Raw genomic sequence first — 22,144 nt, forward strand, 5'->3', positions numbered from 1 at the left:
ACCAGCAGTAAAGGCCACAGTAAAGACCTCAGTAAAGGCCACACCCCATGGAACAGCCCAGTGGCTGCTGACAGCAGCCTGACTTGCAGTCAGGAAAAGACAACTCCCCATCACACAAACAATACATGGAACAACCCTAGGCCTTTTACATACATGCTAGTGTATGTAAAAACTGATTTTGCACTGATTTTCAATATGGTTCCGTCTGTGTCAAAAAACTAGCAGACCTCAGGAGGACGTAGACAGACTGGTAAAATGGGTGAAGCTTATTGCAGAGGAGCGTGAAGTAATTTCCTCTTTGCAGCAAAATGAGGAGATGCAACATAAATGAAATGGTGCAGTTTTAAAATGGGTACAGAAATGGAGAGATCTGGGGTTAAATTTTGAAGGTAGCAGACCAAGTTAAGAAGGTTGTTAAAAATACATGTGTAACTAACGGGAAACTGTTCCATTGACAGATGGGTCAGTAATCAGACAATACTGTTTTGCAAAGAACCAGAAGCGCATTAAGGAAACATTTTCACAGTCGACGATCACATAGTTCCTTGCAAGTATTGTACAAATATTTATTGGTGTAGTTAGAGACCTCATAACATTTTAAGAGTTATTTAGATGTGCACTACGATCCCAAGGCATACAAGGCTATGGACCAAGTGCTCAAGAATGAGATTAGAATAGCTGGGTGGTTTGTCTTTGACTGGCACAGGCGCAGTGGGCCAAAGGGCCTTTTTCTGTGCTGTAGACCACTATGACTCAATAGATACCGACAGGTCAATGGGAAATGAAGAGGGGATTAGAACAGATTGGATAGTTTTTCCAAAGAATGACACAGCATGATGGACGGAATGGCCTTGTGCTGTATTATTGTGAGATTCTCTGATCGTGTTATTGATTTTATGTTCCTGTATGGAGAACTCCAGTGTAAACAGAATATAAGGAATATGCATGAAGCACCTAGTCTATGTAACTGTAAAATGCAAAATGATTACTTCTTTTAACTGATTTTTTTTTCAATATGCACTAGAGTTTAAAGGTTATCATCTTCACGAGGTTAATTCACTTTTTGTTCTCAATAAGAGTCTGGCAGCTGAAGAATCGGAGCTCCGTTTCAGACAATTAACGAGGGAATATCAAGCACTCCAGAGGGCTTATGCACTACTTCAGGAGCAGACAGGAGGTATCCTGGATGCAGAACGGGAGGCAAAGGTGATTATTAAATATTAAGTTAAGATAACCATGTATGGTTAAAATGCTGAATTGGCGATATACCTCTTTGGGAATGTACCTTATTGTGGTACACACTGGTCTTCACCTCTGGAACCTTGTACAAACATGCCAGATTGCGGAATGAAATTTCACTCGGTCTGATTGAAGGGTCAGTGCCACTCAAGTTCCTACACAGCACAGAAATGTACCTAAGTTGACAGTCCTCCTCACAAGGGTCACAGAATGGTTGGTGTGGGAAATAAGAAAACATCACAATGATGTGAAAATAAGTAATCTTGCTTGTTTGAGGCAGAGTCAAGGGAGCTTTACCCTGCATTTGGACATGTTGTACCTCACGTGGGGAGGCTTGATCTCATGTCAGCTTGGCTCAGTTCATAATACCTGTTCCTTCAAATGTGAAGGTTATTCATCTGAGCCCCACTCCAGGTTTCAACCTCATAACCTAGACTGATGGCTCAATGTACTGATGATGTGCTATACTGTCAGTAGCACCCTCCTTTGGCTGAAGTGTTTAATATGCAACCTTTTTACGACATTGACTGTGTTATATTAATGTGAGTTGTGATTGTAAACTATAGCCTCATTTGCCTGTTTCCGAACAGTGATGATTCCATAACACTATTTGAAGAATACAGGGTGTTTGAATGTTCTTCATTCAGAAAAACACCATTAAAATTAGATTAACTGATCCATTATGTTACTGCTGTTGCAATGGGATGTTACTGTGCATAACAATGCATAGGAGAATGCAATTCAAAGTAATTTATAGTATGAGAGGTATCTTGATGTAAGCTGAGATACGAAGCAAAGCTCTATATAAATGTCAAAGTAATCATAGAACCCTACAATGCAGGGAGAGGCCCCTCGAGTCTGCAATGCACACAATCCCCCTCAGGCCCCACCCCCACATATTATACCCACTAATCCCTCTAATTTACACATCCCTGGATACTAAGGGGCAATTTCTTAGCATGGCCAATCCACCTAATCTGCACATCTTTGGACTGTGGGAGGTAACCGGAGTATCCGGAGGAAACCCATGCAGACACGAGGAGAATGTGTAAACTCCACACAGACAGTGACCCGAGCCAGGAATCGAACCCAGGACCCTGGGGCTGTGAAGCAGCAGTGCTAACCACTGTGCTACCGTGCTGCCCATATAATAAAGCAGACATTAACATCCTTGCAATGTTTCTCGAGAAGATGTTGTAGCACAGTGGGTAGCATTCCTATCTCTGATCCAGAAGCCTTGGGTTTGGGTTCCACCCCAGGATTTGATGGCCAATGAAAATGCATTCATAATGCAGCCAAACAGGTTGAGTTTCAACCTGTAAAATCTCTCCCGCCTGTCACTGGCAGATGGCAGGAGAGAGTCGTGGTCAGCCATGTGTGGTGGGGAGTGGTGTCCCTCAGGCTACAAGCCTCTGGCAACAGGTCAGCAACCTGTTCCAGGAAAGGTCTCACCATGGAAACAGATGAAAAGCTGCTTAGCTCATCATTAAGTGTGAGAGGAGAAACAACATAAGTTTGAAAAAAATGTGCATATCATCAGATTTTTCTATAAGTCTATTTTTAATTTAACACAATAACTAAAAGAAACTTACTGGCTATTGGATATTAATCTTAGTCAATGGAGAATGTCAGTCTTCAATAACTTCATTTTATGGGATGTGGGCGTCACTGACTAGGCCAGCATTTATTGCCCATCGCTAGTTGCCCTTCAGAAAGTGGTAGTGAGTTGCCTTCTGGAACTGTTGTATCCCTGCAGTACTGATACAATTACTGCTTGTGGTATCTCCAGGCCATTCAGGTCACACTATTTGTTGGTAACCTGATAATAAACAATCATTACAAAAATAAACTGGCTGATGAAAGGTAACATTCTCTGAGGTAGTCTTTAAATAAAATGCCACCTCACCATCTTCATGAAGAATCTAAAGTTTAAACATTGCACTCCTCAGGCAGAGCGCAGAATGTAATTACAGTCATAGCTAGAGTGTAGGGGAAGATCAACTTAATGCAAGGTAAGTCCATTCAAAAGTCTGATGGCAGCAGGGAAGAAGCTGTTCTTGAATCGGTTGGTACGTGACCTCAGACTTTTGTATCTTTTTCCCAACGGAAGAAGATGGAAGAGAAAATGTCTGGGGTGCGTGGGGTCCTTAATTATGCTGGCTGCTTTGCTGAGGCTGTGGAAAGTGTAGACAGAATCAGTGGATGGGAGGCTGGTTTGCATGATGGATTGGGCTACATTCATGACCTTCGCTGTCTTGGGCAGAGCAGGAGCCATACCAAGCTGTGATGCAGCTTTCTATGGAGCATCTGTAAAAGTTGGTGAGCATCGTAGCTGACAATCCAAATTTCCTTAGTCTTCTGAGAAAGTAGAGGCGTTGGTGGGCTTTCTTAACTATAGTGTTGGCATGGGGGACCAGGACAGGTTGCTGGTGATCTGGACACCTAAAAACTCAACCCTTTCTACTTTGTCCCTGTTGATGTAGACAAAGGCATGTTCTCCTTTCTGCTTCCTGAAGTTGATGACAGTTTCCCTCATTTTGTAGACATTGAGGGAGAGATTATTGTTGCTGCATCAGATTCACCAGAAATATAATGCCATTCAAAGAAAGTAAGGGTAATTTCACATAATATCCTAGTTAATATTTGTCCCCAGTCAATACCATTAAAAGCAGATTATCTGTCAATTTATTTCATTGTTCATGGGATCTTGCTCTGTGAAAATTAGTTGCTATCTTCCCCTTCTTTACAACAGTGACTGCAGTTTAATGTGCTTCATTGGTTGGGAATCAGGTTCACTCTTGATGGGTTTCATTCCCAGTGATTTTCATTGCCACACCACATTGTATTCATCCATTGGGAAAGTCAAAATAATTTATGAACTGCTACCATCTTGTATTTATATGTTGCCTTTCATAACAGGCCATCCTGAAGCATTTTACAGCCATTGAAGTACTTTTGAAATGTTGTTATTGTTATTGTGGAAATGTGACAACTAATTTGTCCCAGAAACAGAAATAATATAAATGCCACAAAGTTTATGTTAGTGATGTTAGGGGAGGTAAAAGATTGGTTAAAATTCAATGAATGATCTACTGCCTTGGGTTCCAAATTGAGTTGTTACTTGTTTATTCCTTTGGCCCCTCCAATGATTCTGTATAACTGAGTAACTAACGTGTTTAGTTTCCAATCTGCATGCGATTAATTGATCTCAATTGAGTCGGGGGTAGGGTGCTGCAATTGATCACAGTGACGGAAAACCCACAATATTCTTATTCCTAACCGTTGCCCAGTGATCCCCCTAGAAAAGTGCAGTGGTATGTGTTGTGATATGTTCTTGCATGTCATTGTAATGAAATGGTGTTTGGCAGAGCAAGGGTGAAAATAGTACCATCCATGATATGATGCACAGAGTTACATGGTAAGGGACTCTGAGAGAACAGTCTAAAAACAGCATTCTGCAAGCAGCCAGCCTGCATGGAACAGCTCCATGCATGACCATACCAGGAATTATAAATCGTTAAAGACGACTATTAAAGGATTCCTGTTTAATTATACCTATCTTAAGATCTCCTCATCGAGACATCACATTGCACAACATTAAAACAGCATGGATATTGGATGTGATTCAGAGTAGCCTTGGCTACAATGACTGTCACAATTGGATTGCTTGGTGCATGTGAATTGGATGAGGTGCCAGTTGGTTGCTGATGCACCTGGCAATGTCGACCGCTGATTGAAACTGAACCTCTTCAGGGGGGCTGACAGATGAGAATGAACATTATTTTAAACATTGTACATTTCCTCCATCAGCCCCTCCTATTTGTTTTTACGGATAACAATTTTAAGTTTATTTATCAGAGTCACAATTAAGCTTACATTAACACTGCAATGAAGTTACAGTAAAAATCCATTAGTTGCCACACTCTGGCGCCTATTCGAGTACACTGAGCGAAAATTTAGCATGGCCAATGCACCTAATCAGCATGTCTTTCAGACTGAGAAAGGAAACTGGAGTACCCAGAGGAAACGCATGCAGGGACAGGGAGAACATGCAGATTTGGCACGTTCTAATTCTTAAAAAAAAGATTTTAATTAGGAAAGCAAGGCGCAGCATCATAATTGTTCTAAATTGCAATTTAGCCAAATTTTTAGGAGTTTAGCTTCAATGATGTGTTACATATTTAAAATATTGTAATTTAATATTTGAGATATTGCTGCACTTTTCAGAAACTTCTTTATGCAAATCATTGATGTAATGTCCCGTTTGTTAATATCACTGATGGTATAAAATGAGAAGTAATCTAGTTTCAAACTGAGAAAAGAAAATTCCCCTTCTCTATTACTCTTTGTCTTTCACAAAAGAACATTTCTTTCATGGCTTTAATGGCTATTTCCTGATTTCAACAGGCTCATGAACAACTGCAAGCAGAAGTTCTCAGGTACAAAGCTAAAATTGATGACCTCGAAAAAGCCTTGGCCCAGAAAGGGCAGGTAAGAAATTAAAATGTTTGCCCAATTACCAACTCTGATTGAGGGCCAGCTCCCAGTCTCTAGGTTTATTCTGGAAACTTCTGATTTATGATCCAAGGCTGGTCATGCAATCATTATTATTTGGGACCAATGTGACCGCTTTTTCAATCCATGTTTGAAGGGATTACTCAACACCATGTTCACACAAAAACTGCTTTGTGGTCATGTTTATTATACTTTGTTCCCTCAGAGAAGTGCAAGAGATGACTTGCAAGGTTTCTGTTAGGGTTGCCAGCTGTGATTCCGTGGAGGTTACATCATTTGATTTGCCCCCACACTCCAACCATTAGTTGGCCAACACGTCCACCCTTGATACATTCTGCCATTCAACTCCAATTAGAAAGTAAAAGGACACATTACCCAATTGTATGATGTTTGACTTACAGCCAAACAACTTTTCCTCCCTCATTTTCAATACCTTTTTAATATAGTAAAGAGAAATGTTCAAAGAAAGTAACAAAAAGAATCTTTTTTCTTAATGTCCCGATGGTTTTCTCTGAGGTTGATCTTCAATTCCTTGAGACTCCAGGCTAATCCTGAAGTGTTTTGCAACCCAAGATTTTTTTGTGTAAACAGGAGCCTTTTTTAAAAAACTGGTTCTAAAATGTCTCCTTCATCATGCTCAATGCTTAGTTTCAGTTTCTGTGTCCACACTCGTAGCAAACAGCACAGTGAGCAGTCAACAAATTCAAAGTCAATACTGACCAGAATAGGACAATGTTAAAATTCTTTGCCAGTATTGTCCCAATAAAATGATTGGCACTGCCCTTTGAGGGGCATCATTAGAAACAACACCTTTTAGGAGCCTCACAGGGATGTTATGAAACAAAATACGACTGAGCCACATGAGATATTAGCGAAGATGCTACAAAGCCTTGAGTCAAGATAATAGATTTTAAGGAGAATGTAAAGGAGGAAAGAATGTAGAGAGACGGAGAGGTTTATAGGGAATTCCAGAATTCAGCGAGGAGACCACTAAAGGTAAGGCCATCAGTAGTGGGCTGATTAAAATTAGGGATGTACAAGAGGCTAGATCTAGAAGTGTGCTGATGTCTCTGAAGATAAGGAGCATTATGCCCTTTTAAAATTTAGTACTTGTGCATGACCCATTGTTTTTGAGTGTCTAGTCCCTTTAATTTTTTTTATTTGACTGAGCACACAAATTGTGTAATCCAGAACAAGACCTCCTTACCAGCTAGGCTGCTTTGCAGTTACACGCCTGCCTAGCTTCACAGGAATATTGACTGAGAGGCTGGAGGAGGCTAGAGAGGCAGGACAATCTTATCATGGTGAACAGCCTGGCAACACCGTTCCTCCTGTTTGTACACAGAGGAGGTGGAACGACAGAATCAATACAATGAATTGGCTGTGTTGAAAGTTTCAGTGGCTTTTGTCACAACACCCCTGTCCTGGAAGTTTGGGAGTTAGAACCTCCTTGTCTACCGTGAACTGGAATATTTGCTGAATAATTTCCCGTACAACAGGACGTATCCCTTTAAGGTCAGCTGACCTTTAGATTACTATTGAAAGCCACCATTGCAACCTCTAGCAGGAGCCTGGATTAGATGCTGGAGTTGGATGACTGTTTGGAGTTTGCATGTTCTCCATGGCTCATGCTTGGGTTTCCTCCGGTGCTCCAGTTTCCTCCCATACTAAAAAGAATGGGCAGTTTAGGTGGATAGGTCATGATAAATGCACAAGATTATGGGAATAGGGCGGATGGTGTAGGTTTGGTTTGGATGAGAGTCACTGCAGACTCGATGGGCCAAATGGCCGCCTCCTGCACTGTAGGAATTCTGTGGTTCTATGATGCCTAGTGTCTGTTCAATTTCACATTGAGATCCTGCCACCAGTATATGCTAATAACCAAATCAACCTGGCTAAAGAAGTTCCTGGATTCAGTCTTTAATTCAAATTACCTGATTTTGGATCCCTGTTTTGCTCATTTTAAATCAGGAAATGGTATAATTGATAATTGCAGAGAAAGCAATTTGTTTAGACTTGGAGAGCAGAACTTGAGGCTTATAGAGTGGCTGAAGGATTGGACAGAATTTAAACTCCAAATTATTAAAGGCCTCTGAAAAAGCTTCCAAAACAAGTGATTCAAACTGTTGAAATGCATTGCATTTATGCAGGAATTTATTCTAATGCCCACTTCTGTTTTCCAACACAGGATTCAAAATGGGTTGAAGAAAAACAACTATTTATGAAAAGAAACCAGGAACTTCTGGAAAAGGTACCCCTGGCATTTGCATAATCTCTGTTTCTGAATCTCAGGTTTTGAACTGTTAGTTTAATTCTGTATAATTTGGCACTTCCACAAACTTGCCAACACTTCTGCTGACCAGACCTACCAGGATGTATGTATAGGTCTCAATATATATCTATGTAATTTATTTTGTTTCCCTGATGTAATTTGTCAGATTGCTGGATAGATTTTTGAACGCCTGTTTTCCCCTTTAGTGTTTGGATTATTTGAGACTGTCAATCATCCCCACCTCTGTGTTCTTGCTCTGGGCAAAGTAACGTTGATGGTAAACATCAGACTGGCTATTTAATACTAATTCACATTTATGGGCAAGTATTTCTAATTTATTGACTGTCTGTCCTTGCCATTAGCTCTAGATTATTAACTACTTGTGCCGTTTTAGCATGGTACAGTGCACGTAGGCTCTTTTCTTCCTGCACTCGGTTACTGCAGCGGTTCAAGAAGGCAGCTCACCACCACCTTCTGAAGGGCAACTAGGGATGGCCAATAAATATTGGCTTAGCCAGCAACACCTACATCCCGAAAATGAATTAAAGCAAAAACTTATCTTCCCTATTCTGTTGCAGAAAGCCCAAATAAGCAAGCTTCTCAGGGGTGAGAGGAAAGTGAGGTTTCGGCCTATATATAGCACGCTATTCGTGGAGTCAAATACGGTCATACTGTGTCTGAACAGGAAAACTGAGGAACTCATACACTGTAAATGATTGATTCATTATACTACCAACTGTAGTTATGATGAGAGTTACAGTCTGCGATCCAGAGCTTTGATTGGCGTCATTAACAGTATCAGATACTATTTGCTATTGCGATGCATGTTATTGAGAAAGTGGTGATGAGCTTTAAGTTTTATTGAAGCACAAAAGCAGTTTGATGCTGAGAAAATGAAACTAAGAAACATTAATCCTCCTATGTAAAGAATTTTTTTAGAAGCCAGGCTAATGTTTGCACAAAACAATCAATATTCTTGACTTTTGTGTTCTCACACCAGTCCCTTCACAGAATTATTGAGAGGTTCCTTCCATGCACGATTATATTTTTTAATGATTTAATTGTTCTGTATATCTGATGAAAGTATGTTGATGTGTATGACTGACATACACAGTGCACCATAGGGCCTATGGGTCAATTGAAATCTTCAAATCCTTGGTGTTGAAATCCAGGCAACTTAGTCCTAATTTTTTATAGAGCTGTTTGGTACCTTTTGAATCTTGTGGGCCTAAAGGTTTGGAAAAGTCTGCTTTTCGAACTCTTGCCTTGTTGGCAAACATATTCTGCATCAAAATGCCAAGAGAGGTCAGGATAAACAATCTGAGATTTATTGAAATAAATGGCACTTTAAACTGATGTACTTCATCCCCTGGCCCTTAAACTCTGAGCTGAAGCAGCTTGAACTTCAAACACACTGCAGATGTGTTTGTCCTGGAGCCAGGAGCTGCACACATCACTTGTTCCACCATTCTTAATGCACCAGCAGACAGGCGGCTGTTATAGGACTGGTTTGGCTACCTTGACAACCAAGAAGATAACCTGACCAGTTTATTAGATGGTTCACAGTCCCCCCCACAGGAAGATTGTGATCATTGGCCTCATCCAAAGGAAAGAAGAAGCTGATCCAGCAGACTGATCAAACCATCATGGTGCCTTTCACTATGACTCAGGGATGGTAGCTGTGACATTGTGAAGGAGGGGGTTGTAGGATGTCTAAATAGTTAATCAATAGAATGAAAGATTCTGTGGGAGGTATAATAAATACTATACACTATATAGTATATTATGGTTAATACGCTAATCCTTAATATACATGATCAGTGGTATCAGATCACATGTAACTGGATCTTGGCGAGAGATGGTTCTGGAAGGAGCCTTAAGCACATCTATCCCAGTGCATAATAGAATATAGTTAATACATCTTTGAAAGTTCCTAGATGCCTTGTTTCCAGCAATCACAGTTAAGAATGCTCTGGGGCCATTTACGGCGATACTTCATTTAATATGGAACCATGTGAACGATGAAGCACGAAGACATATGCGTGGAACATTTGCATGTGGGAAACCTATCTACCCTTTACTGGGGTGGTGACTGAGCTTTACTTGGGTTCTGCATAACCTGGTTATTAATTCCAGTGAGCAGCAGAGATATTAACGTGCAATGCTGTACCTGTCTGCTGTGCACAATTGTTTTAAACCTAATCCGTATCGGGGTGTTAGATTTCATGAAACCAGTTTATAAGCCAGGTTCATTAGAATCAGAAATAATGTCTGCAGCTCTTTTTGATAGACATATCAGATAAACTCCAACTAGTAAGACTGCATCAAAACTGGTTTGATAAAGCCATTTTTTTGCTTCATAGTTGCTGCAATGACAGTAATCTAGAGTTAGTTTGATTAAAATCTTTACTTTTTTAATTAAGTCACTTTTAAATTGTATATATGCTATATGGTAATGCAGTCATTAAAAGAATGTGGCCTTCTTGGAACGGTGTGAGGAGGAGAAGTGATATGTACCACTTTGATCACACTGGTTCATTGCTTGAGTAAACTAATGTGTGCTTTGATGCGGTCTACCTCATTGATTTTTATTTCTGTAAGTACGCAAAAGAAAGCCATACCTTTCTCATGAAGCTTCTGCCCCTTTAATGAGCAAGCAAGCAGGTTATATCTGATGTTTCAACATCATCTCTTACAGATTGAAAGACTGGATGCAGAAGTATCCCAGCTGCAACAGGAAGTTCAAGATTCTCGGGATCAGAATGAGTTGTTAGAATTCCGCATCCTGGAACTCGAGGTGAAATGACATTGCAATAAAGAATTGTTTGTATGACACTTCATAGAATCCCTACAGTGCAGAAGAATGCCATTCGGCCCATCAAGTCTGCACTGACCATAATCCCGCCCAGGCCCTATTCCTGTAACCCCATATATTTACCGTGCTAATCCCTCTGACACTCGGGTCAAATTAGCATGGCCAATCAACCTAACCCGCACATCTTTCGACTGTGGGAGTACCCTGGAGGAAACCCACACAGACACGGGGAGAATATGCAAATTCTACACAGAAGGTGACCTGAGGCCAGAATTGAATCTGGGTCCTTGGCACTATGAGGCAGCAGTAGTAACCACTGTGCCACCATTAAGAGAGCTTTGCAGTTTTCATGGCCAGAATTAGCCCATGTAAAGGTCTTCATTGACAGAACAATACTTAAAAGAAACCTCAGAAAAGAACAACAAGAGTAGGCCTCAACTTCCCTCCCATCGCAACAAGCTCCAGTCAGCCAAACTTTTTTAAAGTTTGTCTATTACTTTCACAAGTAGGCTTACATTAATACTGCAATGTAGTTATTGTGAAAACCCCCTAGTCACCACACTCTGGTGCCTGTTCCTGTACACTGAGGGAGAATTTAGGGTGGCCAGTGCTCCTAACCAGCATATCTTTTGGACTGTGGGAGGAAGCTGGCAGAGGATACCCATGCAGACTCTGCACAGACAGTGACCCAAGCCGGGAATCGAACCTGGGTCCCTGGTGCTGTGAGGCAGCAGTGCTAACCACTGTGCCACCATGATGCCCTGGTGTCTTTGGTGAGTTCTAAGCCTCAGAAGGCTCAGTATGTCAGCAGGGCACACTTTATCGGGTGGCAAAAAGCGGTATTAGAAAAGGTGGGCACATCAGGTTTTCTGCTGAATTTAATATGATAGAGAATGGCAGCATTTTTGTACTGAGCACAACAAGAGCTCCTTGTGATACCATGTGCATCATGATATAGGCACCCTCTACCCAAACCAAAACCATATGATCTCTTCGGAGAAGTGATAATCCAGATTTTTTAAAAATCACAAGCAAATTTAGGGAGAATCATTCAGAGAAATCCCTCTCCAACCTCTTTAGGCAATTAAATCTAACCTAGGAGAGATGTCATGGAATTGCAGCGGCGCAAGCATAAAGCTAGCATGATGAAACACATCAGAGAGACTTGGTAGACATGGAGAATTGAGTTACAGGGAGTAGACAGGGGGCAAATAGAGGCTATATTCAATCTTCTGACAGTGGGAATTACAAGATAGAGTCATCCCTGACTATTCTTTGCTATCTGGATGCGCAGAGTCAGGAGATTTCCTGGCTGGGTGATCTCAATCTATAAAAATGTCCGTACGTAACTTGAACTTTTGGTGTGGGGGTGGGCTGAAATAGCAGTTGGGGTGGGCAACCCTGAATGAATGCGGAGACTGCCAGCTGTGGAGGCGGCAGTGCTTTGGCTCTATGTTTAAATATATGAAGTAAGAAAACAAAAAACCTCCCCACACACACACTATGCCTCACCCATGCCAACTTATGGGAACCTGTGCTCTCCACCCATTCCCCCATTGCCCCTCATATTGCCTGTGCCAGGCTAGTGCTAACCCTTGCCTTTACATGCCCCCGCAACAGAACCTTTAATCTTTACCCCTTCTTTGTCAACTCAGTTTGTGTCCTTCCTTGATAGCTTTGATACTTTCTGGAAAGTTTTAACATTTCTTGAACAACCTGGACATTTGCTGGACAGTCCCCTGACAATTAGACTGCTCATTAGCAGCTGTACAATTCCAATGAATTTGTGTATGACAATTGCATAAGCATGTTTAATTTTAATAATCCAGAAAGGTGCCTTACCTCTTCCAAAGATGTTCCAAAACCCAATCTGAGGGATACCCTGGCTATGCAAATGAATCTACTAAGTTCAGATGCCTTCTAACCTGGTCTGCTCTGCTGCTCTGGGGTTTACTCCACTAGAATTCAAAAATCAGATGTCATTAGAGGGAGCTGGTGATTTAAATAATCAGATGCCTTTTGGATTTGTGCATTTGCAAAAACCTCCCAACTCCAGTCCCAACCTTGTAAAGATGGGAAATGCTGGATTCCATGGTGGGACCTCAAAAATTTGGGTGGGGCTTAGAAAACTCATCCATTTTTGGCATGTTCACTGTCATGATAAAAATTTGGGCCTTGGATGGTCAACGATATTGGGAAGGTCAGCTATCTTAAATGATTAGAGTGGTGCAGAATAATGCCAATAATGTTGGTTCAATCCCCATACTGATTGGCAGTTAGTTAATGAAGGCCTGCTTCCTTACCTTGCCCCGTACAGTGTGGTGCCCCAAGTAATATAACCACTTCTCTCTGTGCAACAGGAAGTGATGCTTATGGTCCCTCATGTAGTCCGAAAGAGAGAACCAAGTCTTTTCAGTTTGGTGACTGGTGTGTTAGAACACTGTTATTTCACTTCTGGAACATGGCGTGAACTTAGTCCCAAGCGATGGGACTTAAATGTTCTGTCTCTGATGGTTCCAAACACCCTGAAGGAAATCAGTTTGTGAGATTTGAGCCATTTGCCTGGCAGGCACAAAATTGGACGTAATCGATGACTGATATTTCTCAGTTCACCTCAAAGATGGCTAATGAGGAAATGGTGATGTCACACTGGAACAAGAGCGATTGCTCTTTTCCTGTGGGATTTGATTTTTGTTTCAACTGATCCAAGAGTATTAATAATTAAGGCTTGGATTTACGTAGCCTCAGCGTGTTTCTCGGAAGCATTGCTTTGTGTGTAATAAATTATTCTGAAGTGCATGAGCTAATTTATCCTACATCTTAGCTCTGCTTTTTCAGCACTATTGGGGCATGATCTTGGGACCCAGAAATCTTTCCCATTCCTCAGGACTGACGACCCTCACTTTATTGACCACAAAGATGGATCCACCCAAAGCATGAATCAACAACTTATGGATTTATGTACCTTTTTTGAATTGAGCAAAATGCTTTACCATTTGTTATTTATCCTCTTTCTGCAGGAAAGAGAAAGAAGGTCCCCTGCCTTCAACCTCCAGATTACACCTTTCTCAGATGGTGTGAGCGCTCTTCAGATCTACTGTATGCAGGAAGGTGTTAAAGTATGTTGACATACGTTTACCTCTAATTCTGTTTGCGAAATTAAGAGCAACACATGATTTCCCATGGCCAGAATTGGTATAATGCTAGGTTACCTCCACTGAAAGGTCGTTTGAAGGTAAAGCAAATAATAATGTTACAAGGGCAATATTTCAGTTCAATCTATGGTATGTTAATCAGATCACTTGCAGCCTGAGTGTTACACTACCTCTGAAAACCACTGTTTTCCTAAGGGGCAATAGTTTATATTACATTTTAAACACAGCCCTTTCATCTCCAAGATTTGAAAGCTTTCCCTGTCAGATGTGAAGATTATTAATTGGGATTGTCTTGATCCTGTTCTCAGTGAGTGTTGAACTTCCAGCAGAGTCTCTGAATTTGGTATGAAATTGGCAGTGTTACTCGATAAAGGCTTGCAGCCGCATTGTTGCGATAAGCCTCATTCTTCTGAAATCATGGCTAAAAAAAAAGCTGCATTTTATGAAAACCTCTGTTAAATCTGGCCTGTGAATGTTGTCTATTAAAACTGAATAGGAAAATCTCTTGGCACTAATATTCCTCACCCTGATTAATACAAAATGTCTTATTTTTAGACACGGTTTCCGCCGTTGTGAAAGTGTGGATTGGTTTTAAGAAATGTGCAGGTTTATTTTGAGTTAACTTTTCAAATTAAACACTTGGGGAGCAGCTCTCTGCACACTGAGAGTGCTTACTGCAAACTTGGGAGGATTTGTTCCCCACAATCATTTATCAGTTAATGTTTAATGTCTTCAGAGCAGGGACATATCTTTGTGTGAATGCTGCAGGCTTTTTTTGTTAGCTTGACCCATCTGGTAGCAGAAGGTTGTGGGTTCAATAGCAATGCCAGGGTTTGAACAATTCATCTAGGGTATTCTGCTCCATGGATCTGTAAACCAAATTCTCACCTGCCTGTTCCACTGGCTTGAGCAGATATTAAAAATCTCTCGATTCAATGAAGAGCAGGGAGTTCATCCCAATCAGTATTCCCCTCTCAACCAAAATCATCAATAAATTGTCTGAATAACCATTCATCTCATTGCTGTTTGTGAGGTCGCATGCAGGAAATGGCTGCTACATTTGTCCCAGTAACAAAAGTTGGCACGCTTTAGAGTAATTCATGGTGATGGCAGGTTCAAATCCTGGCAGCTGACAAAATTTTATTTCAGTCAATAAAACCTGGAATTGAAAGCTAGCCTGAGAAAATCTGCCAGTAATTTTTTGTAAAATCCCGCTCTGGTCTATATGTGACCCCAGATCCAGAAATGTGGTTGACTTTTAACTCTCAAATGCCAACAACACTCACATGCCATCAAGTAATTTTTTTAAAATGGTGTGCTGTTCTTTCAGGCAATATCCTTGGGCCCCTGAATTGTTGCCCGGAATTCTCCAGTCATTCATGCCTGTGGGATTCTCTGCTGCTCCAATGGCGGAACCCCTGTTGTTTCCCAAATGGCTTCGATGGGAAGTCACAATGACAATGGTGGGATTAGAGGATTCCCATTGGTTGTGTGCACAGCTCTTGACCCATGAGTGTTCTATTCCAGGATACTGCTGTGTGTAATATGATCCATGATGTGGAGATGCTGGCATTGGACTGGGGTAAATACAGTAAGAAGTCTCACAACACCAGGTTAAAGTCCAACAGGTTTATTTGTAGCAAATAATTATTTGTAGCGGTCACAGGCATTCGGCCTCTGATCTTCGGGTAAGCGTTCTCCAAGGTGGCCTTCACGACACATGACAGCGCAGAGTCACTGAGCAGAGACTGATAGCCAAGTTCCGCACACGTGAGGACGGCCTCAACCGGGATCTTGGGTTCATGTCACACTATCTGTAAGCCCCCCCCCAACTTGTCTGGGTTTGCAAAATCTCACTAACTTTCCTGTCTAGAGACAATATACATCACTTTAACCTGTGCTTAACACTCTCTACACTCGCATTGTCTGTACCTTTTAGACTTGATTACCTGTAAAGACTCACATTCCAATCATTATTCATATAAATTGATTTTGTGTCTTTATATGCCTTGTTTGTGATCAGAACGCCCACCCACCTGACAAAGAAACAGCCAGTTCCGAAAGCTAGTGGTGTTTGCTACAAATAAACCTGTTGAACTTCAACCTGGTGTTGGGAGACTTCTTACTCTGTAATATGATCCACCCAGGGACCACCTCTATTGCATGATCCAGCCTTGCCCAGCCCAACCTTGGCCTACATTGCAAGCAGGCCTCTTAAATACGCTGCCAAAATTTCCAATTTTGAATATTATGGTTGTGGGCCATTGTGAGTGATCTTGCCGTCACGCAGGCGGATTACATACAGACACACAAAATGTGTGGGTAAGAATAGACAAAATGGTCCATCAAACCTGACCAACACTCATGGTATCCTAAGCATGGTGACTATAGCCTCTTTCTATCTCTTCCCCTCTCTCTCCCAGCAGTTAGGTTAATATCTGTGAGAGGCAAGACACTGGGCCAGTAAGAGAAAAAATGCTCTGGAAATTTGCCCTCGTCTGCTTCGATTGATCAACTCAATACAGATCACATGGACTATGGTTAAGCAATCTACTTTTAATTCTTTAAAAATATTGTTCTTGGGATGTGGGTGTCGCTGGCAAGTGCAGCATTTGTTACCTATCCCTAATTGTCCATGAACTTGGTGGGCCACTGCTGTGGGATGGAGTCACATGTAGGCCAAACCAGGCAGGGATGGCAGATTTCCTTCCTTAAAAGACATTAGTGAACCAGAAAGGTTTTCATAAACATTAGAATTAGGAGCAAAATCTAGCCTGTCGGCCCATCGAACCTGCTCCACCATTTAATGAGACAATGGCTGATCTGTTCATATTTCAAATTCCACATTCCCATCTACCTTCGGCATTAAAACATTAAATGACGGCGCCTCCATTGTGTTCTGAGGGAGAGAGTTCCAAAGTCAGGCAACTCCTAGGTTGGAATTTTCCAGCCTCCTCCCCTTCCCCCAATGGCAGGATCTTCCTGCTCCTAATTTTAAAACCGGCCCCCATAGTTCTGTAGTTGCCCACAAGAGGAAACATCCCATCTGTATCCACCTGACCAAAACCAGAGACTAGTGAAATTGACAGATACCTGGCAGGTTAAATTTAATTTGGAGAGGAGTTAAGTGATACAGCTTTGTAGGAAGAATGAAGAGAGATCACATCACTAAATTGTACATAAGGCACAGCAACAGAGATTGGGGTGAGGATGGTGGGTGAAAGTGGGCATATGAATAGAGATCTTTGAACGTGGCTTTATAAATAAAGGCACAGAATACAGAAATCTTAAAATGCGTGCTGAATCATCATACAACACTGATCTAGCCTCAGCTGGATCATTGTGTTCAGTTCTATGCCTTCAAGAGAGTGCAGAAGATGAGAGTGATGCCAGGGCTGAGGGACTTGAGTTGGGCAGAGAAACTGAAGAGGCTGACATTGTTCTTATTGGAGCAGAAAAGGTTAAGAAGAAATTTGATAGCGGTGTTCACAGTTATGAGGGGTTTTGATAGAGTAAATAAGGAGAAACTGCTTCCACTAGCAAAAGGGTCAGTAACCAAAGGATGTAGATGTAATGTCGCTGACAAAAGCGTCACGTTGACATGAGGAACATTTTAAAAAAATATCAAGTTGCTGTGATCTAGAATGTACTTTTTGTAAGTGAGGTGAAAGCTGCCTTGACAGTAATTATGAAAAGGGAATTGGATGGATACCTGAAGGGGGAGAACATTATAGGTTCACAAGGAAAGATCAGGGAAGTATGTAACAATGAGTGATAACTTACTTATGTTATTTGATTTATACTTGACTTTTGTAATGATTAACTTGCTAAATATCTTTGGAATTATTTACTTTGCAGGATGTTTCCATTCATGACCTCATTAAACAGCTGGACATACTTGGAGATAATGGGGTAAGTGTTTATTATTCAGCATAAAGTTGTATATGAAAAGTGAAATTATTGCAAATTTTGTACTGAGGGTTCCCTTTAGACAAACCGTCTGACCAGTCTTGTATTATGAATATGGATGTCAGATTGATATCAAACCCTGATTCATTGCTCAGTGGCTAAATGTATTGCCATCCATTGCCTGGTGAGGAACAGAAGTTATGTGTTATTTCCCCTGCCCTCCACCACTTCACTGAGCTGTGTTCAGGCATTTGGTTTCTGCCTCCTGACAGGTCTGTTCCTTTCTGACCCCTCAATGACATCAGGATGGCAGGCTGAAGCCTGAGATTAAGGACCCTTGGGCAGCCCATTGGCTTCAAGCCAGCACCACTGGGGCTGCAACCCATTAGGCTATTGGACATTGATGAAAATTAGGGGTGGGAAGAAAGCTGCACTGACATCTGGAAAAAGGAAAGTTGGACCAGGCAGCTGGACTCCATTTGTGCAGCTTGATGAAACAGTCCTGTTCCTCTAGGTCTGGTAACAGTGTTCTTCACCACCTTAGCCCGTTGATTCCATTTGAAAATATACACACATGGATAACCAAATATGAATGGCAAACTTGGGTGGTATGCACTCCATGGATGGATAGCCCAAAGATACTTTTGGGTAGACGTTAGTACATTTCAGAGCGAACTTCCCTCATGTCAGGCCAGCAGCCAACATTGTTCCAAATGTACGTATCTTTGCACCACCCAGTTTAGCTGAAAAATCTCAGTCTTGTGTACATGATAAGATGATAATTTGAGGTGGGCTAATCAAAAAGGACCAGTCCAACTGCACAACTGTAGGCACAGGCGCTACCTAATCACAGCCACTGTGATATTGATGGGTCATTGTTCTTAGGGCACCTTGTGTAAGAGGCTTGAAATTTCACTCCTTGTTCCTAAGTGAGCTAGTTGATCCCAGTTGAGGGACTGGTTAGAGGACATCAATTGACATGTACATTGCTGGACAATACATGGGCAAAACCTTGTTGGGCACTGCTTTTCATTAGAGGAAAATTTGCTTGCATTTCATGTCTTCATTTTATTTTCTGGGGAGTTACGTTGCAGGAGACAAAAAACTAGCTTATTGATTCAAATAGTTAATGATTATTTCCAACAATACGTAAACCTCTATTCCTCCACCATCAGTAAGGGGTGAACACTCATGAAAATAGCCTACAGTGATTCTGGACAACCTATTTCATTTGTTTCATGTTAAAAATTGTTGTCCTCACTCTGCAATGAAAAAGTTTAAAAGAATATGAGGGGAGATAAAATTTGAACAGGAGTAAAGCTGGCTGTCAGTGGAGATAATTGTTCGCAGTCCAACCCTGGCTTTGGAAATGGGGAAAGTGTGAGAGGATGAGAAGCTTTACTGCCCTCTGGAGGAGGAACATTGTATCTGAGAAATAACAAAAGGACTTGCACGAAATCAATGCATGGTTTTAATAATGAAACTGATTTATCCTTCTCCCATATTTTCTCCCATATTTTCTCCCATCCTTTGGTCCCTCATTACTGAGGGAGTCAGGATGTACCCACTTTTCCAGTTATGGCAGCTATACAGAAGTGAAAAAGATTAATTCCTCTATTTGCATCCTGGTTGCTAGCCCCTGTCGGAAATTCCAGAGACCGGCAGAATTGAGCGAGAGGGCCAAATTGGGATTCTCGACAGGCATCCAACCCATTGGAATTCCCTAGCTCGTTGCACCTGCTGGTTGGCATTGCCAAGGGGGAGGCCTGAAGGGGATGGGGCCTTTGCTGCCTCCATATAAGAGAGTCTCGCTTGTTGGGGGAGGGAGGGGGGTGGTGGGGTGGGTGGTGAGGCCTCTGACTGGTGGGATGAGGATGAGATTGTGTTACTCTAATGCTTGTCTGGCTTGGAGAGGTTGACCTGAACATTTAGTGGTGCAAGGAAGGAGGTTGCCCCTTTGCAGTAAAAGGTCAGGAATGCTCCCCTGGCCTGCAGGGGTTATTTAAAGCTGTAATTCCCGTTGAAGAATATTTTGCAACCAAGGAGTGGTTGAATCCCACTTGGATAGTGCTGCCAGAAACACTCTGGTTTGCTGGCAGCAGCACTTAATTACTTTGGGAGGAGAATCGTGACCTTTACTTTCTTTCCTTCCTCCCTCTGGAAAAGGGTTTGATTTCTCCATGGTGGATGATGGTGCAATTAAAGTCAAGTGGAAAGTCTTAGCATACGCTGTAGCAATATAGGTTTCCTTGCATGGGCAGGCAGGCAAGTGGCATTTAGGCCTTTAAAGCAGGCTTTGGGCTGGCAGGGAGTTACATATTAAGTAACACAGAAAGATGCTGCTGGGTTCTTTTCCCTTCACTGCAGGAAAAACCAATGGTTTGGATTTTGGAAAGTACTCAGTCTATACATGACACACAATTTTCCAAAGTCATATGACTATGCCATGCGGCTGCTACATTGGAGGCATTCATGTGAAAGCCTCTCACTGAAAAACACCAATGACTTACCATTGTCTTTACGCATGAAAAATGGTGAGCAATTTTCCAGTCCCTTTTGCTGTGGATGCAAATACTGTTTTGGCTCCTCAATCTCAGGACAGGGCCATAACAGGATTTATGTCAGGGAGATCGCAAAGTGAGAGCGATCCTGCTGAAATTGATGCTGAAAGAAAGCAAGAGACATGTGTCAAACTGCAGGAATTGTGAAACGTCAGCTGCAGCACATGTATAGCGGAGCAGAGTAGGAGATACATGATGCAGAGAGCAGAGCAATCGCAGACAAAGAGCAGGATACAAATACTGCCAAGGGCAACATACAAACGTAGAGAAGAATTGGCCAGCATGGGAAAAGTAACGTTTTAACTACAAGAAGCAGAATCACTTGGCACACAAGCGTTTAGTGAGGAAAAAGCCACACAAGCCTCTACAGATGGCCCCTGGTGGAGCTATTAGCAAGATGAAGAACTATATGTCATAAAACAGGTTGGTTTGGTCAAGATTAAAGGCGGCAAATTGTTTGTGACTGTTAAAATGAGGACTGCAGAGGAGAGTATAAAGTGAACAAGATGTGTCAGATAGACATGGGTGCATCATGCACTGTGAATTGGCTCAATGTGGCAATCTGAATATTAAGCACTTGAAAATAATATTGAGGCTATATGATGGCACAATGCTCATACCAGGAAAGGAAATTGGTCTAAATTCCAGATCATAGATGGGATGCTTGTCATCTCAATGGGAGCAAGACTAAAGCTTGGGCTGGTAACCCTGAATGTGCCAACAGAGAACAGCAAAAGACCCCAGAAGAAAGCAGCAAAAGACCCTAGAAAAAAGGTGACAGAAAAACCCAAGCCATCAGGAAGTGCATCAATGTCAGATTCATCAGTTGCACTCACAAGACAGCCCCAACCATCATCCAAGCACAACACAGCACCATCCGCTCTCTCAAGACCAACTGCAACATTGTCATCAAACCAGCAGACAAAGGAACAGCATGGATTACTGCTAAGAAGTGTACCAACACTGAACAACAAGGAGAACTACAGACAGTTACCTGCAGATCTGACCAAAAAACACACCCGCCAACTCAATAGACTGATCAAGACCTTTGATCTCCTCCTTTAGAGCATCCTCTGTGTTCTCATCCCACATAGTCCCCACATTGGAGATCTCTACTGCCTCCTGAAGATACACAAAGCCAACACACCTGACTATCCCATCATATCAGGCAGTGCGACCCTGTGTAAGAACCTCTCCAGCTACGTCGAGAGCATCCTGAAACCCATCATGAAAGGAATCCCCAGGTTCTGTTGCAACACTACGGATTCCTTACAGAAACTCAGCACCCATGGAGCAGTTGAACCAGGAGCACTCCTCATCACAATGAATGTCTCAGCACTCTACACCAGCATTCCCCACAACAATGGATTGCTGCAACTGCCTCAGTACTGAATGCCGATAACTGCCAAGCTCCAGACACAATCCTATAACTCATCTGCATCATCCTTCACCACAACGTCTTCATCTTCAACAACCAGTTCTTCAATCAGACACATGGAACAGCCATGGAGACCAAATTTGTACCTCAATATGCCAACATCTTAATGCAAAGTGCAAACGAGATCTCTTCACTGCACAGGACCTTCAACCGATGCTATACACTAGATATATTGATTACATTTTCTTCCTCTGGACTCACGGCTAACAATTACTGAAGCAACTACATGATTATGTCAAC

The 22,144-nt window shown here is 41.9% G+C and overlaps 1 protein-coding gene across 1 annotated transcript in view; it reads left to right on the forward strand.

Annotated features, from left to right (window-relative positions):
* LOC145351944 (janus kinase and microtubule-interacting protein 2-like) overlaps positions 1 to 22,144 on the forward strand; it is a 246,928-nt gene that overhangs the window by 188,829 nt on the left and 35,955 nt on the right. The window contains 6 exon segments of the mRNA XM_080201752.1: positions 1,078 to 1,206; positions 5,647 to 5,730; positions 7,943 to 8,005; positions 10,725 to 10,823; positions 13,862 to 13,960; positions 17,855 to 17,908. Of these exon segments, the coding sequence (XP_080057878.1) occupies positions 1,078 to 1,206; positions 5,647 to 5,730; positions 7,943 to 8,005; positions 10,725 to 10,823; positions 13,862 to 13,960; positions 17,855 to 17,908 (528 nt within the window).

The sequence above is a fragment of the Carcharhinus amblyrhynchos genome, chromosome 13 (genome assembly GCF_965287045.1).
Source record: "Carcharhinus amblyrhynchos chromosome 13, sCarAmb.v2.hapA, whole genome shotgun sequence".
NCBI lineage: Eukaryota > Metazoa > Chordata > Chondrichthyes > Carcharhiniformes > Carcharhinidae > Carcharhinus > Carcharhinus amblyrhynchos.